Genomic DNA, 13,230 nt, shown 5'->3' with positions numbered 1-13,230 from the left:
TGGTTCAATCCCTGGCTATGAATGTCTTTTGGGATTTAAACAGGACTTAGTAAAGATAGTTGGTTATACAGTCCATGTTAATAAGGAAGACATTTGCAATTACCTGGCAAAATAAAAACTGCAAATTGAACATAAATTGGAAAACTGAATTACTGCAGCAGGTTTTTCCTCAAAGATTTTGTAGGATACGTTTGTACAACCTGTGTGTGAGTAGGATATCTGTATAGTGCATTTTATACAATGGCATGCTTGCACGAAAAGACACATTAAAATGCAGTTCCCTTAGCTGACTACTATATATTAGTTGCATTCTTTTGAAAGGTAAAAAAAAATGTTCTGACGGTTATGAAATGCTTTTATAAATGCTTCTGGCAATAACTCATCAGGGATGATGTGATGCCCAGTGAAATACAAGCCCAGGATCTACCCCATTAAACAAACCTGCTATATTTTGTGTTCTGTACTTTATGTGTGAAGTTGGCATTAGGATTTATTCATCATTCAAGTAGGATACTAAAAAAATACAGAATATTAGGAGGATTTAGGTGAATAAAGATGTATTCACTGTGGTGAGTTCATCATAAATTGTAGCTAACCAGTGGCAGAACTTTCAAAGGTTACTCCTACATGGCGGCAGGACAGCAGCAACAACTGCCTAAGTATGTCCTTGTGGTGCTGCTGGACGTAAAGGTAGACCTTGGGTTTAAACTTGTTCCAGGGATTATTTCTTTTTTTTTTCCTAAACCCCCATATTTTATCCAATTGTCAAAATATCCTGCAACTGGATTAACCTCAGCAAGCACAATTTCATGTAACTGTGAAACCTTCTCTTCAAGCCACTTCCTGACCCATTTCTAAAACACGTCAATCCAGTGTTTAGTAGGTAGAGTGAATGATGAGAGCCCCAACGTCCTCAGAGAGATGCCTAAGCCACCGAGGCTACCAAAGTTACTGAACCAGGTGGAGGAGCTAGCATGCAATACAGAAGTTGGGCTGTATTGTCAGCAGTGGTAGCAACCCCAGACTGATGGTGGAAGATAGTAGTCAGTTGGCCTATCCTGCAAGCACAGCTGTGCTACAGAGAGAAGGAAGAACAGGAGGAAGTTCCATGCTAACAAATGTTAAATAAGAACTCATTTTTTCTATTTATTTGTTAGTTCATACTTTGACGTGAAATGTATTGCAATATTTTTTTTTTTCATAAAAGTAAAAACATGTTTATTCTTCAGGTAAGATGAGAGTATGTCCTCCACTGAATACAGATGGGCTCTACAACCAGTATATGCCACTTGGTGACTAGAGGAAATCAATATGCAAAGTAAGATATGGAAAAAAATGAACATGCTTAAGACACACCAGGTCAGTACTCAGGGGTTTTAACCTCTGCTGATACAATTGTTAATCACAATTGTTTACAAACTCTGCGAAATTCTTGTTTTTTGGGGGGAATTACAATTAGAACTTCTGCTCTGTGAGTGGCAGGTACAGTTTATAATTTCCACAGAAGATGGCTGCCTCATTGATCACTCTCAAGCACCACCTGTATCACAAACCCTGCTGTTGATTCGGGTATGGAATAACAAGTCAGCAGAAAAGATCATTATGGGCCCTGCACGATCAACAGCAGGGAGCTTTTAACTCTGACATATTCACATGAATTTGGACCCTACTTCCTTTGTTAGGTCTTTCCTCTGCCTCCTATATAAAAGCTCCCTAAACTCTCCCTAAGCCCTAAACCTGTATTCAAGTTTGAATCCATCATGCACATAACACTGCAACAAAACTTTGCAGACCTCCAGGTCAACCTGAACTCTACCACCTGAAATTATCTTCTTTGTGTTCCAGCCCATGACCATACGCTTAAACACTTAGAATTACTGCTTCTGTACAAAATGTACTTCTGCATTGCCTGGAACACCGAGAGCAGAAAGCTAGGCCCAACTCTAACTTGCGCGACTGCCGGAGACCAGCTGGCAAGCCAGAGTGACCCTTCTACCCAGTCACCGAGCTGGGACATCCTAAGGCACACAGTTCTCACAGTTTAGACGTGCTTTTGTAGTGAGTAGTAGCCTTTCAATTGCAGTCTGGAGACTTATACTGTATGCCACCACAGCCTCTAGTCCTTGTTCAAGCTGCACTTGGAAATCAAAAGACAGTTTGACTTCACTGTGATTATCCAGGGAGGAAGGTGAGCAAGATCAGGTTGAGAGAGCTGCTGAGACTTAATGGAAAACAAATCTAGCAGTAGACTTCACCAGGGCTTTTCTTGATTTCTATTATTTTAATTAATGTCTATTTGAAATTCTTGATAGTATTTTAATTCCTGTGTTAGAATGAACTGAAAAGTACTTAAATGCGAAGTATTTTTCAAATTAATAATTCATAAGATACTTAGAGCAGTTATATTTAAATGACCTCCAAAATGAATTGTAGTAAGTTTTTTATGATAGAAATACATCAGTTTTCAACATGACAATCTCCAAAAGACATGACACAAAAATATTCTGAGGTATTTTTTTATGAATGTTTGGAAGATTGGAAGAGGTGATCATAAGAGAGACACCTTCTCCCCTAGACCTGACAGACATGGAAAGACAATCAACTCATGCTGGTGAAGACAACACCAATGGGTTCAATCTTGCTGATACTACTGGAAGGAGACATTTTCTGTTCCTGACTGACTGACACCTCCTCATCAGGTTATACTTTGCATTCACCTCTATTCACTGCTGTAACCAAGCTTAAATACAAGACCCGGCTCCACCAGCCTGCTTTAACATGCTTTGACTTCCCTTTTACTTTCCCTATTCATCTCCATTCTTTGTTAATCAGACTATGTCTCTAAGTTGCTAACTATAAGAGCACTCTTTACTTAATCATACCATTATATGAACTGATTTCCCAATTTATCTATCTGCACTCAGATTACAACCACACATTCTTTCACCCATGCTTGAGCAAGCCAGGCCACAGCCATTGTCTCTTATTTTTACCATATTATGTCTGAGTAGAATTTATGATTTTATCTGAATCACCTTCTGACTTTCACCTTTGGTAGCTATCAGTAAGACTTGATAGTTTAACGGTTATCTATTTACTAAAAAAACCCACTCATCTGGGAAATGAATTATTTCAACTGGACATAGTCCCTATGAGATTTCATGTAAACAGTAAATAAAGAACACTCAACAACACTAGTTTAGAGATTAATCTAATTACAGGCTATTAAAAGAGGAGAATATAGCTGATTGCATTTCTAAAACACCGTACAGACCAGCAACAGTTAACAATGATTTGATGATTTTCTAGGAGTTTGGAACAAATACTTGGCTTCTAGTCTGAGAGCAATGCTGGACATTTCTGTCTGATGCTTGGGGGATTCAGCCAACTAACAGATACATTTGGTGAAGAATCTCATTCTAGTCATGCCCTCCCTTCCTAATTTCCCTTTTCACTGTTTTGTCGTCTTTGCCTGTTCCTCAGGGAACCGAGTGATTGATAGCCTAATCCAATGACTGTATTACAGCTGCCTCAACTTGGACTCTTTTCCTTATCATTAGCAGTTAGCCTATGGTTAAATTCACAGCTCACTGCTTGGTACAGCCCCTGAGATTTAAGGGTCTGGCCTTTAGAAAATATTTAACATAAAATTGAAATCTTGACATACTGAGAATTCAGTTCTCTGCAAGGCTTCTTTAATTAATCCAATGTACTGTACCATTGTTCTATATGAGGCTGTGACATGGTGAACTGTTACTGAAGCTCACAGAGATGTATAATTCTAAATTGAACACTCACTTACATGTACCTACACTGCATTTGTTTCCCAAGTACACCCGCATGAATGTGAAAATTTAAATTCAATCTATAACAATAATAAAACACAAACCAATTACACTTTAAGAGTAAAGACTTCTCATTCATTTCAAGCTCGGAATGAGCTTTGTCAAAGTAAGAGGAGGAGAAAACACAGGCTTGTTCAAATGCTGTGTGTAAAGACTCATGCTTCATTCTTTTTCCAGGACTCATTTAATCTTTTGGTGAATGAAATCAATTATGATCATTTTTAATCAACTACAAACGGCACCTGTGCTAAAAGCGTAAAGCGTTTTCTTTGTGGAAAAGAAATTGGCTAAAAAAATATTAAAAGTGGAAAAATATGCTTAGTTCTCTGACGTTATCTGGAAAATAATACTTATTTTTAAATAGCTATGGGAAGGATGTAGACCTTGATCTATGCTGTAAACCTTTGCCCTACTTCCAGTCAGTCGATGAGCTGCAAGCTTCTATGAAAATGGCAGCTGAGTCCCAGATGAAAAATTATGCATCTCATAAACTGCTATTCTGCTGAAATGTCAAGCTATGGCAGGGCTGTACCTCAAACTCAGCACTTGGCATTTTCCTTCTGTCTGCTTTGTTGCCATGAAGCAAACATGAACAGTGAGGATTTGTGTAGGGCAGGTAGCAGGCGAGCTCCCTGTCAAAAATCTATTATTAGGGCTCTGATCTCTCCTGCACAGACCAGTGACGGCAGAACACTAAGAGAAATCAGACTGCTGCAAGGACACCACGGAAAACAGAGGACTCTTTGTGAATCCTGACATAATATATGCAAATGAGGGCTTTTAATGGCTGAGCTACATTTAACAGAAATAATAAAACAAAATTAAAATTGTACTACGGCATATATTTGTTTTTTACTCCTATCCACACTGTTTTATAAATATATGTTAATGTAAATAGTCTTTAATGCTCGGTAAATATTTATACTAAACAGAAGTGCCTATGCATACATACATTTGTTTTGTTTCCAGTGATGGGCAGCTTTTCATTCATTTCTATTGACCGAAATCCACACTGCACAGTCACTGAGAGAACTGTGATTAGGAAAGTGAATGCTCTTGGCTTTCTTTTCACTTTTCTTTTAATGATGTGTCATAAAATTAAAATTAAAAGGCAGCCCTTATTATTATAACTTCAACTTTTCCTCTTTCAATATAATTCATACATTTCAGATTAGAATATATGCCCCTATTAATAATGTCAATTATCCATATAATGTATACATTTTAATTTAATGAAATAACACCCGCAAAGCGTACCCTTAAAAGTCACAATTGCTGCCTGACAGTGTTTTTTTGTAAAAAGAGACAGCTCCACTAACTTACTTCAAAAGTAACTAAAATTAACTGCCTCTGCTGGCTTCCAACAATTACATGTTCCCACATTTAATGACTGAATCTGCTATCTAGGTATATTCCTTCTGACATCCCTTGTGGTCAGCTATGAAGTTATAAGACAACTTTCTGAATCTCTCTTGTTCTGGAAAAAAATACAAACATATGTATTCAAACATGCCGTACAATATATTCATGCAAATAATGCCAAAATACTACAGAATGTAATAACCGGACAAAGCAATAACAGAACATAGACATGAAGTGTTTGAACTACTGCTGTAAAATACTGCAATATTTTTGCAACAAAGCATTAAAAGGTTACATAGTGAGTGCACCGTGGAGAGATTTGCTTTTAAACCAAGTTTTTTGCTAAGTCCAGTGTATGGTTTTATAAATTTATCCCCTAAGGATCTGGCTTCCAGACAAAAACAAAGAAACAAACAGATGACAAAGAACAAAAAAACATGGAAATTCAAACAGAAGCTCTGCTCTATTTTGCCTGCAATGGATATCCTATTGTGCTGCAATGTGATGTGTTTCATAAAACACATCTGGAATATGGAAGCACAGTATGAAAGCTTATGAAAAAACTTGATTTAAAAAAAAAAATTTAAAATACATTTAAAGAAAACAAATCTTAGGGAAGCATATAGCTGCTGAAAGTATATTAACGTTTCTCTGGGAAACCTGCCATCTTATTCTAGTACCTATAAAATATGCATTTTCAAAATAATTTATACTTTACAGACTAAAACATCTCTTTCGGACCAGAGGTCATTATTCTTTGTGAGGATAAAAAAAAAAAACAGCATTAGCTTCTTTTTAAGAAACAAATACTCTGCCTTACATGGGTATAGGAAGAGCTCAGGGTAAAATCTCATCTATTCTATATTCTCAAACCTGAAATACTGCTGGCTCAAAAAAGCTCCTCAATGGTAATCAAGCTATGCCTCTAATCCTGCAAACACACATGATAGTTACACAGTTTGGGAAGCCGTATCTTAATTTTAGTATTTTTCTTTCATCATAAGGGCTTTTTCCCTTAACCATATTTTGGAGGCTTCATTAGGAGATTTCAATTTTTTGAGTAATGGGCAGTTCCTGGAAACTTATAAAAAATAGATGAAGACTGGGATCCTCTAAGCACAATGTCCTCTCACATAACGGTGCCACAGAAATTCACAGGGCTACCATAGCCCTTGGGCTCAGCCAAGGCTCCATAGTGCCAATTAGAAATTAATTTTCTTAGAAAACAAAAATCTGTCAAAATTAAAGTGAAATTTTTTCCTGCAAACATTTTTGGCACCAGGATAGAGGTAGAAGGTGAAGAAAAAACAGAGAGATTTTACAACACTCAATAGTCAGAGGGTAAACTTGGAATCCAGGGGACACAGCTGAGACTCGGGATCACATCTGGGATTTAAACCTGGCTCTCCCACGTCAGGCTCGTGTACAGGTCAGCACTGTGCTAGTATGAGTGTGTATCCTGTGAGAGCTGTTTCACTTTGTATTAATAATTCAGTATTTGCAGGGAAGTGGAGAAGAGAGAGAGACTCATCCTACAGTCTAGTGGTCAAACACCCACCTGGGATACTGGAATCCTTCCCTGTCAAAACCACCCAACAAACAGGAGGGTAGGAAGGAGGAAACAGCACTGCTTCTTACAGCTTAGCAATTTTCAGCTGATCAAATTAGATCAAAACAGGAAGGTCACTGCCCGAGCACTGGCTGGGAAGAAAACACTGACTGTGACAACTCAAAGCTAAATGGGGTTTTTAAAGTAATCTCATTAAGTCTCCCCTTGAAAGATTTTTTAAAAAAATGTTTTAAAAAAAGAGACATGTCTGTTCTCAAAACATCCCAGGATCTGGCAATGATATTAATAAACCTTTTTTTTAAAATTATTTTTTATGTATTTCAGACAAACCATAGGAAACTACCTGTCATTTAGTAATTTAAAAGGAATTAAGAAGAAATTCCCTTTTCAATGTCTATCTTTTCTGGAAAAACAAATGACAATCCTCCTGCATAGAGCTGCTTTCACAAGAGGCAGAGGAGAAGAGGAGGGAAGAGGCCAAGGGGAAGTCGTATACAGAAAAGCTTTCTTCAGTACATGGCCACGTAGGACATTTCCGAACACTGGAGAACAGGGAAGACTGTAAGTCAAAATGTCAGGCTGCTGCTTGGACAGGGCATTAACATACTTTCATTATTTGCTCTTTGACAGAAACCTTCATCAAACTCAGCGGAGAGAGTCTGCACTCACCTGTATTAAGAAATGTGCGGACATAGTGAATTTATAAAACATTGAAGAACAGCTGTCCTTTCAGAGAGTGACTTCCTTGCAAGGTGTTCTGGCCCCTGCCACCGGGCCGCAGAGCTTCCCCGGCCACGCTGCCAGCCCGCCGGCCCCCTCAGCTGCTGCCAGGCGCCATGAAGCACCTTCCTCCCCTCAGGCCCCGCCGGCCGGGAGCCAGCCCTCAGCTTTCAGCAAAGCCCGGGCCAGCCTGCAGCCTTATTTCGGGGTGCAAAACGTGGACTTTTGCATGTTGAGCTGCGGTGGCTTACCTCCAGCTTTCTGCTGGCCGCCTCCTCTCACAGGCTGAGGCCCTCGGCCAAGGCGCGGGGCTCCTTCAGCTCCCAGGGGAACGAGTGGAAATGCAGAGCGCCGAGGACCGAGCACGTTCCTGCCCGTGACACGAAGGGAGGAATGTGTCCCTGCTGCTGATGGTGGGCCCTAAGCACAGCAGCTTCTGCTTTTCACTCTCTGCAGCAAAACCACCCTTTCAGACACAGCAACCCCTACACCAGCAGGCAATGCTACTGAACGCAGGGAGAATTTCCTATGATTTACGTGTAAAGAGAAGGGGAGAAAAGATAAGCAAGCCCAGACTGATCTAAAATCCAGTTGAATCCAGCACTACAGAAACTCCTCACAGGCTGGGTGATGCTGATGGTCACCAGCTTCAGGCCCAGGTCCTTTCAGACCTCCCCAGCAGACCCGACCGAGGGCTGGGGGCAGCTGCCACCCCACCCGCGGGGCCTCCCGTCACCAGCGTCACCGCACCCTGCCGGGCAGAGACCCCCACCGGCACCTACTGCTCCTCTGTGCCACGCCGTGCCATTCCTCATCCAGAAAAGAACTAAAATCTGCACGACTGGAAAAAGTCCAGGAAGCAAGACACAGCTTTTGGCTGTGCCCTGTATCTGCTCTAAGTTTGTGCGCCAGAGAACACGATGAACCAGCTGTGCTTTGGTAAAACACACAGGAAATGGACCAGGCTTATTGCTTCTATAATAGCGCTGATTTTATCATATAAAATTAATTCTCTCTTGAGAGGAATTATTTGAAAAAACAACAAAAACTTATGGACTCTATCAGATAGTAAAACAGAACAAGAAGTTTAAGCAAATCCAAGTCGAAAACCAATACTTTACACTATGACGCGACTTTCATGCCAGGACCACAGAGCACTTCCCAACAAGCCTGTAGGCATGTAAGTGGTGTTACTGCCATTTCACGGACAGGAGAAATAAAGCACGGAAAGGTCAAGTGCCTGGCTGCAGGCCACACGGCTCAGCCCTGGCATGGCCAGCAACAGACCTCAGAAGTATGGCCACCCTGCCCCTTGCTCTCACAAGACGACAGGCTCTCCCATTTTTTGTCTTCTTGTAAGCATGCTAGTGCTCTTGATTTAAAATTGCTTTCCTGCTTTTGTAAATTCGTACACTGCTATACCCCGATCGCTGAGCAGAAAGCATTGCCTATTGGCTCTGTGGCTTTCTTTTGCGCAATGAGTTGTGGGATTGAGCCCTACTGATGTCAATTATCAGCAAGAAACCTTTATATATTTGTCTGCAACAATACACTCTTTCTTTATTATGCTCTCATAATAAATTGACAGCACTTCCAGTGGTTTTCATATTTTTTAAATAACTAGATCTGCGTCATAGGTAATGGTGCATCCTAAAATGACATTTTCCATCTCCTTTAATACATGTAAAACTTCAGGAAAAAAATCCCCACATTTTTACACTTACACACACACACATACATAAAAATAAAAGAAACAAAGAACTTTTCCTCAGGTCCCATTTATAACAGAATTATAAACCACAAAAATGCTGGTACATCCTCCCTTATAGCTGAGCATCCAGGTGCCACCGTAATTTATGCTACATACGTGTTTTAAATTTGTGACATAAGAGACACTTTTCATAATGCAGTCATTTTATAGATTTTATTAGACAGACTTATGGTAGGAAGGAATATTCAGAAATTGCAACTTAAATGAGAAAATGTGAATGGTGTTACTTATATAAAATACTACTGCAATAGTTCTTTTATTAATTTTTAATGCACAGCACCCACTGTGACCTCCTTTATTCTTTTCCTGTCAACATGGCAGGCTAGAGAAATTGAAATGGGCTGTAGCTGTTCTCTTCTTGTTCCCTTCTTCCTCCCATTTTGCATAATATTAAAATATAACATCTTATTGGACTGTCACTGTGAAATAATCATTATACAATAGGCATAATGATTTTTTCTGATTGTTATCTCTTCCTTGCTTTTCAGCGTTCTCTCAAAAATTCCAAATTCCATGTAGTTATCTAAGGCAATAAGGCAATTTTCCACTGAATACACTCGTCTGAATTAAAGTTTGTTTAAAAGGTATCTTTTGCTACATTTCTTACGGTTCTCCAAGGATAACACCAGTCACAAAAAATAAAGCATTTTATGCCTGCCTGGTCTCCTCTGATTACGTTTTTGGGGTGAGGTAGGAGGCGGGTCCGATAAAATAGTGTTTGACTCAATCAGGACGATGCTATTACTTCTGTTACGTATATTTACTGCTACCTCTATCACCAAGGAGACTAATCTCCATACCAGTAAAGTCAAGAAGCTCACAGTATTGTCTTTGCAGGGCCAAGTTCATGTTGTCACAGCAACAGAGTGCACAGGGTCAATAGATTAATACATTAGCGTGCACAGGCACTGAACTGGAGTGTAAAAGTTTTGCTGCTGGTTTTAAAATTAAACTGTGAAGCAGGACTTGGAAATACGGCCTACACAAGATATTCTTGTATATCTCAAGGAATAGGCAACAAAAATACGCATATATTTGCCTAATACAGTCTATCATTTTTATCACAGAGGGAAGAGGAGGAAATAACCTCCTTGGAAAAGGTGCGCTCAGCGGGAAGGAGAGAGGAAGGCTGGAGTTCGAGCTATGAAACATACACTGTATTTGGATTGTTGATATTTCCCTCTGCGATGCCCTTTCATTAGCCTCTGTCTAACGTGGGGCCTGACAATTGTGACAGAATGAAAAATTTGAGGAAAAGCGAGGGTCAGGAGAGAAGAGATTTCCTTCCCTCTCCAGCGACCCTATCACAGTATTCTGATGCAGCGCTTTACCATTAAGGAAAGGGCAACCCAGGAGCCTTCACACTTAATCTGTTCCATCTGTCATGACTATTAGAACCATTGACCAGCAGTGAGCTTTAAGAACTCCGTGCGACTGCAGACATGATATTCTAGCCCACTACAAGGACCTCCTGATGTTTTGAAAGCCTCCAAGGAAGTACCATGCATCAAAAAGGGCAACACCTACCTGACATGCCACCATATGTGGTCCTCAGTCCTCCACCAACTGCTGGCCAAGGTGTGCTGTCTGCTTTCAGTCCCATCAGTCCTGACACAGTGTTGGTGGCTGTAACACCATCTGCGCCACCTGTGAAAGAAAAGGTCAGTCGCTTTTTGTTAAATCATGTGTATAAGAACAAGAGAGGGAAAAAACACAACAGAAAAACTGTGAAACTGTGAAATAACTAGAAACTCAAATAAACAGCCTAAGACAGAAAGCAACAAACTGTAAGGGGATGCACAGAAAGGTCCTTAAGACCAATCCTGGGCTGATAAATCTAGCCCTAGCTTCAAGGCAGGCTGCATCAGTTGAAAGAGCTGTAAGGGCTATAAGACAGCACACGTGGGAAACACTGTGGCTGACAGGAGGATCTCTGCCCTTCAGCTGTGGGGGACAGAACCTGCTACAGTGGTTGTTCAACACCTGGAGGTGCCCCAGCACAGGGGTCACCTCATCCAAGCCTGATGACACCAACTGTGCACTGATGGAGACAGCCCATATTCTCATTTCTTATTGTGAAGAGCAAAACAAAATGACTGTGTGATAGAGAAATGATGACCACAGTTCTAAGTGATGGATTAATCCACCTACTTAAGTGCAAAATTATTTCCTGCCATGTTGTACTTTAAGCTCTAAGGAAAAAAATATACCTTCAAAAGGTGTATTTCTGTTTTCTCAGGATGCACACACCATTTTCACTACTAAACATAGGAATAGGGGAATGTACAGTGGTATGGTAAACATATAAAGATGATAGAAATAGGAGCGTGCAGACAAACACACAAAAACATATACGATTTATTGTTAAGAGTCTAATATAATTCTCTTCATGAATTGCTATATTCTAGAAGCACGGACAAAAATTATGAAGCCTTTGATCACTGTGCTTATTCTAAATACAACAAATAAACTATTTTCTTATTAGTTTCTGTTATTTGTTATTATTCCAGCAACTCCCCTATCTTCCCCCATCCAGCAAATTAGTAAATCTGCACAGCTTGTGCACTGGAGTCTGTTACCTTCCTGCGCAGCCATCGCAATATTCACAATATCAGTGACATTTGGGGTCAGCTTGGCAAAGAAAGGAATCTGAACAGCTTGTCTAACCCAGCGACAGATGTTCCGTACCAGCTCTGGATCCTGTTCAAATAGGTCAGATAAATATAGAACATAATTAAAAGTAATATGAACAAAAGGTATATAAAGGAAATAGAAAACTTTGCTGTAAGTGGCTCTACTGCAATTTAGTGAAATTACGCATCAGGACTGAACCTCATCTCATTAGTTAACTTATTTCAGACACTTCAAGTAACTGTAAATCCATTACACAAAGGTTAGTTCATGAAAAAAAGGAAAATTTGCTTTACTTTTTTTTTCCCCAAAAGACAAAGATATCACAACATGTTCCCTTCCCAGAGAGGGAAAAATATAATTTAGGATGACAGAGACTTTCTTTACCCACTTATTTAAAAAAATACTTTTCATTTTTAATGACTCGCTCCATGTAAAGTATGTTGAAAATAACCAGTATCCTACAAAATAACGTGAACCTGAAGCATTGGCTGATCATACCTTGATCAAAACAACAAGGATGAGTCAAGGTTGCAGGGCTATCAGAATGCAATTCAGCATTTCCGAACTCTCTTCTGACTTCAGAGAATAACTTGGGATGGCCATAGTGTAAATGAAAGATCAAAATCTTCTCTGTTAAAGCCAGAAATCGAAATCTTCAAGTGTTGGCTTTTCACAATTTCCAGGCATTTACTTCCCTTATGGAATATGTCTCCTTTAGACAGTAATCAACCATCCTTTCCATTGAGAACGGCTCAGTGGAACTAACATTCTGTGTCTGGCACGTGTAATGGTTATTGTTCAATATAACTCTGAGGGTATGGTTTGTTGCTTTTTTCCGTTGACTATTGATCATGCTCTTCAACAAATACCTTAAAATTTGCAATACTGACACATGTAGAACACAGTGCATGATCTGGTTAAAAACTGAATGGTGCTATTAGAAGATTTAGTACAAGCACAACCTGGGGGTAGGTTAATTGTTACCACAGCCATTATTTATATTTACTAAATCTTTATCACTCTCTCAGATAATTAAGTCTGTTACATATTAATAACTTTCTTCCATTTGGATATTGTAAAAACTCAGAAAGCTGCACTGCTTTCTAGTAACTGAAAATGGGATGAGCCTAAATGAAGTTTAGTTTAAAACAATTCAGTGGACACCAAGGTTGTCAGTCTAGGGAACACACAGAAAATATCGAAAATATCCCCTTGTCCTTTTTTTTTTTTTTTTAACACCAACGGTTAAATACAAACAAAAAAAAAAAAAAAGAAAACCCCACAGGCTGTGTTCCTGGAAAGTACACACTGCTTGACATGAATAGTAA

At 39.6% G+C, this 13,230-nt stretch overlaps 1 protein-coding gene across 4 annotated transcripts in view; it reads right to left on the bottom strand.

Moving 5' to 3' along the window:
- Nucleotides 1-13,230, bottom strand: part of DPYD (dihydropyrimidine dehydrogenase) — a 365,455-nt gene that overhangs the window by 85,598 nt on the left and 266,627 nt on the right. For all 4 annotated transcript variants that reach the window (XM_054212158.1, XM_054212159.1, XM_054212157.1 and 1 more), the window contains 2 exons: nucleotides 11,848-11,968; nucleotides 10,796-10,915 (listed from right to left, as the gene is read on the bottom strand). In XM_054212158.1, coding sequence (XP_054068133.1) covers nucleotides 10,796-10,915; nucleotides 11,848-11,968 — 241 coding nt within the window. The remainder of the gene's footprint in view (nucleotides 1-10,795; nucleotides 10,916-11,847; nucleotides 11,969-13,230) is intronic.

This window comes from Rissa tridactyla, chromosome 8 (genome assembly GCF_028500815.1).
Source record: "Rissa tridactyla isolate bRisTri1 chromosome 8, bRisTri1.patW.cur.20221130, whole genome shotgun sequence".
NCBI classification, from domain to species: Eukaryota; Metazoa; Chordata; class Aves; order Charadriiformes; family Laridae; genus Rissa; species Rissa tridactyla.
This window is presented reverse-complemented; position numbering and strand designations above follow the sequence as displayed.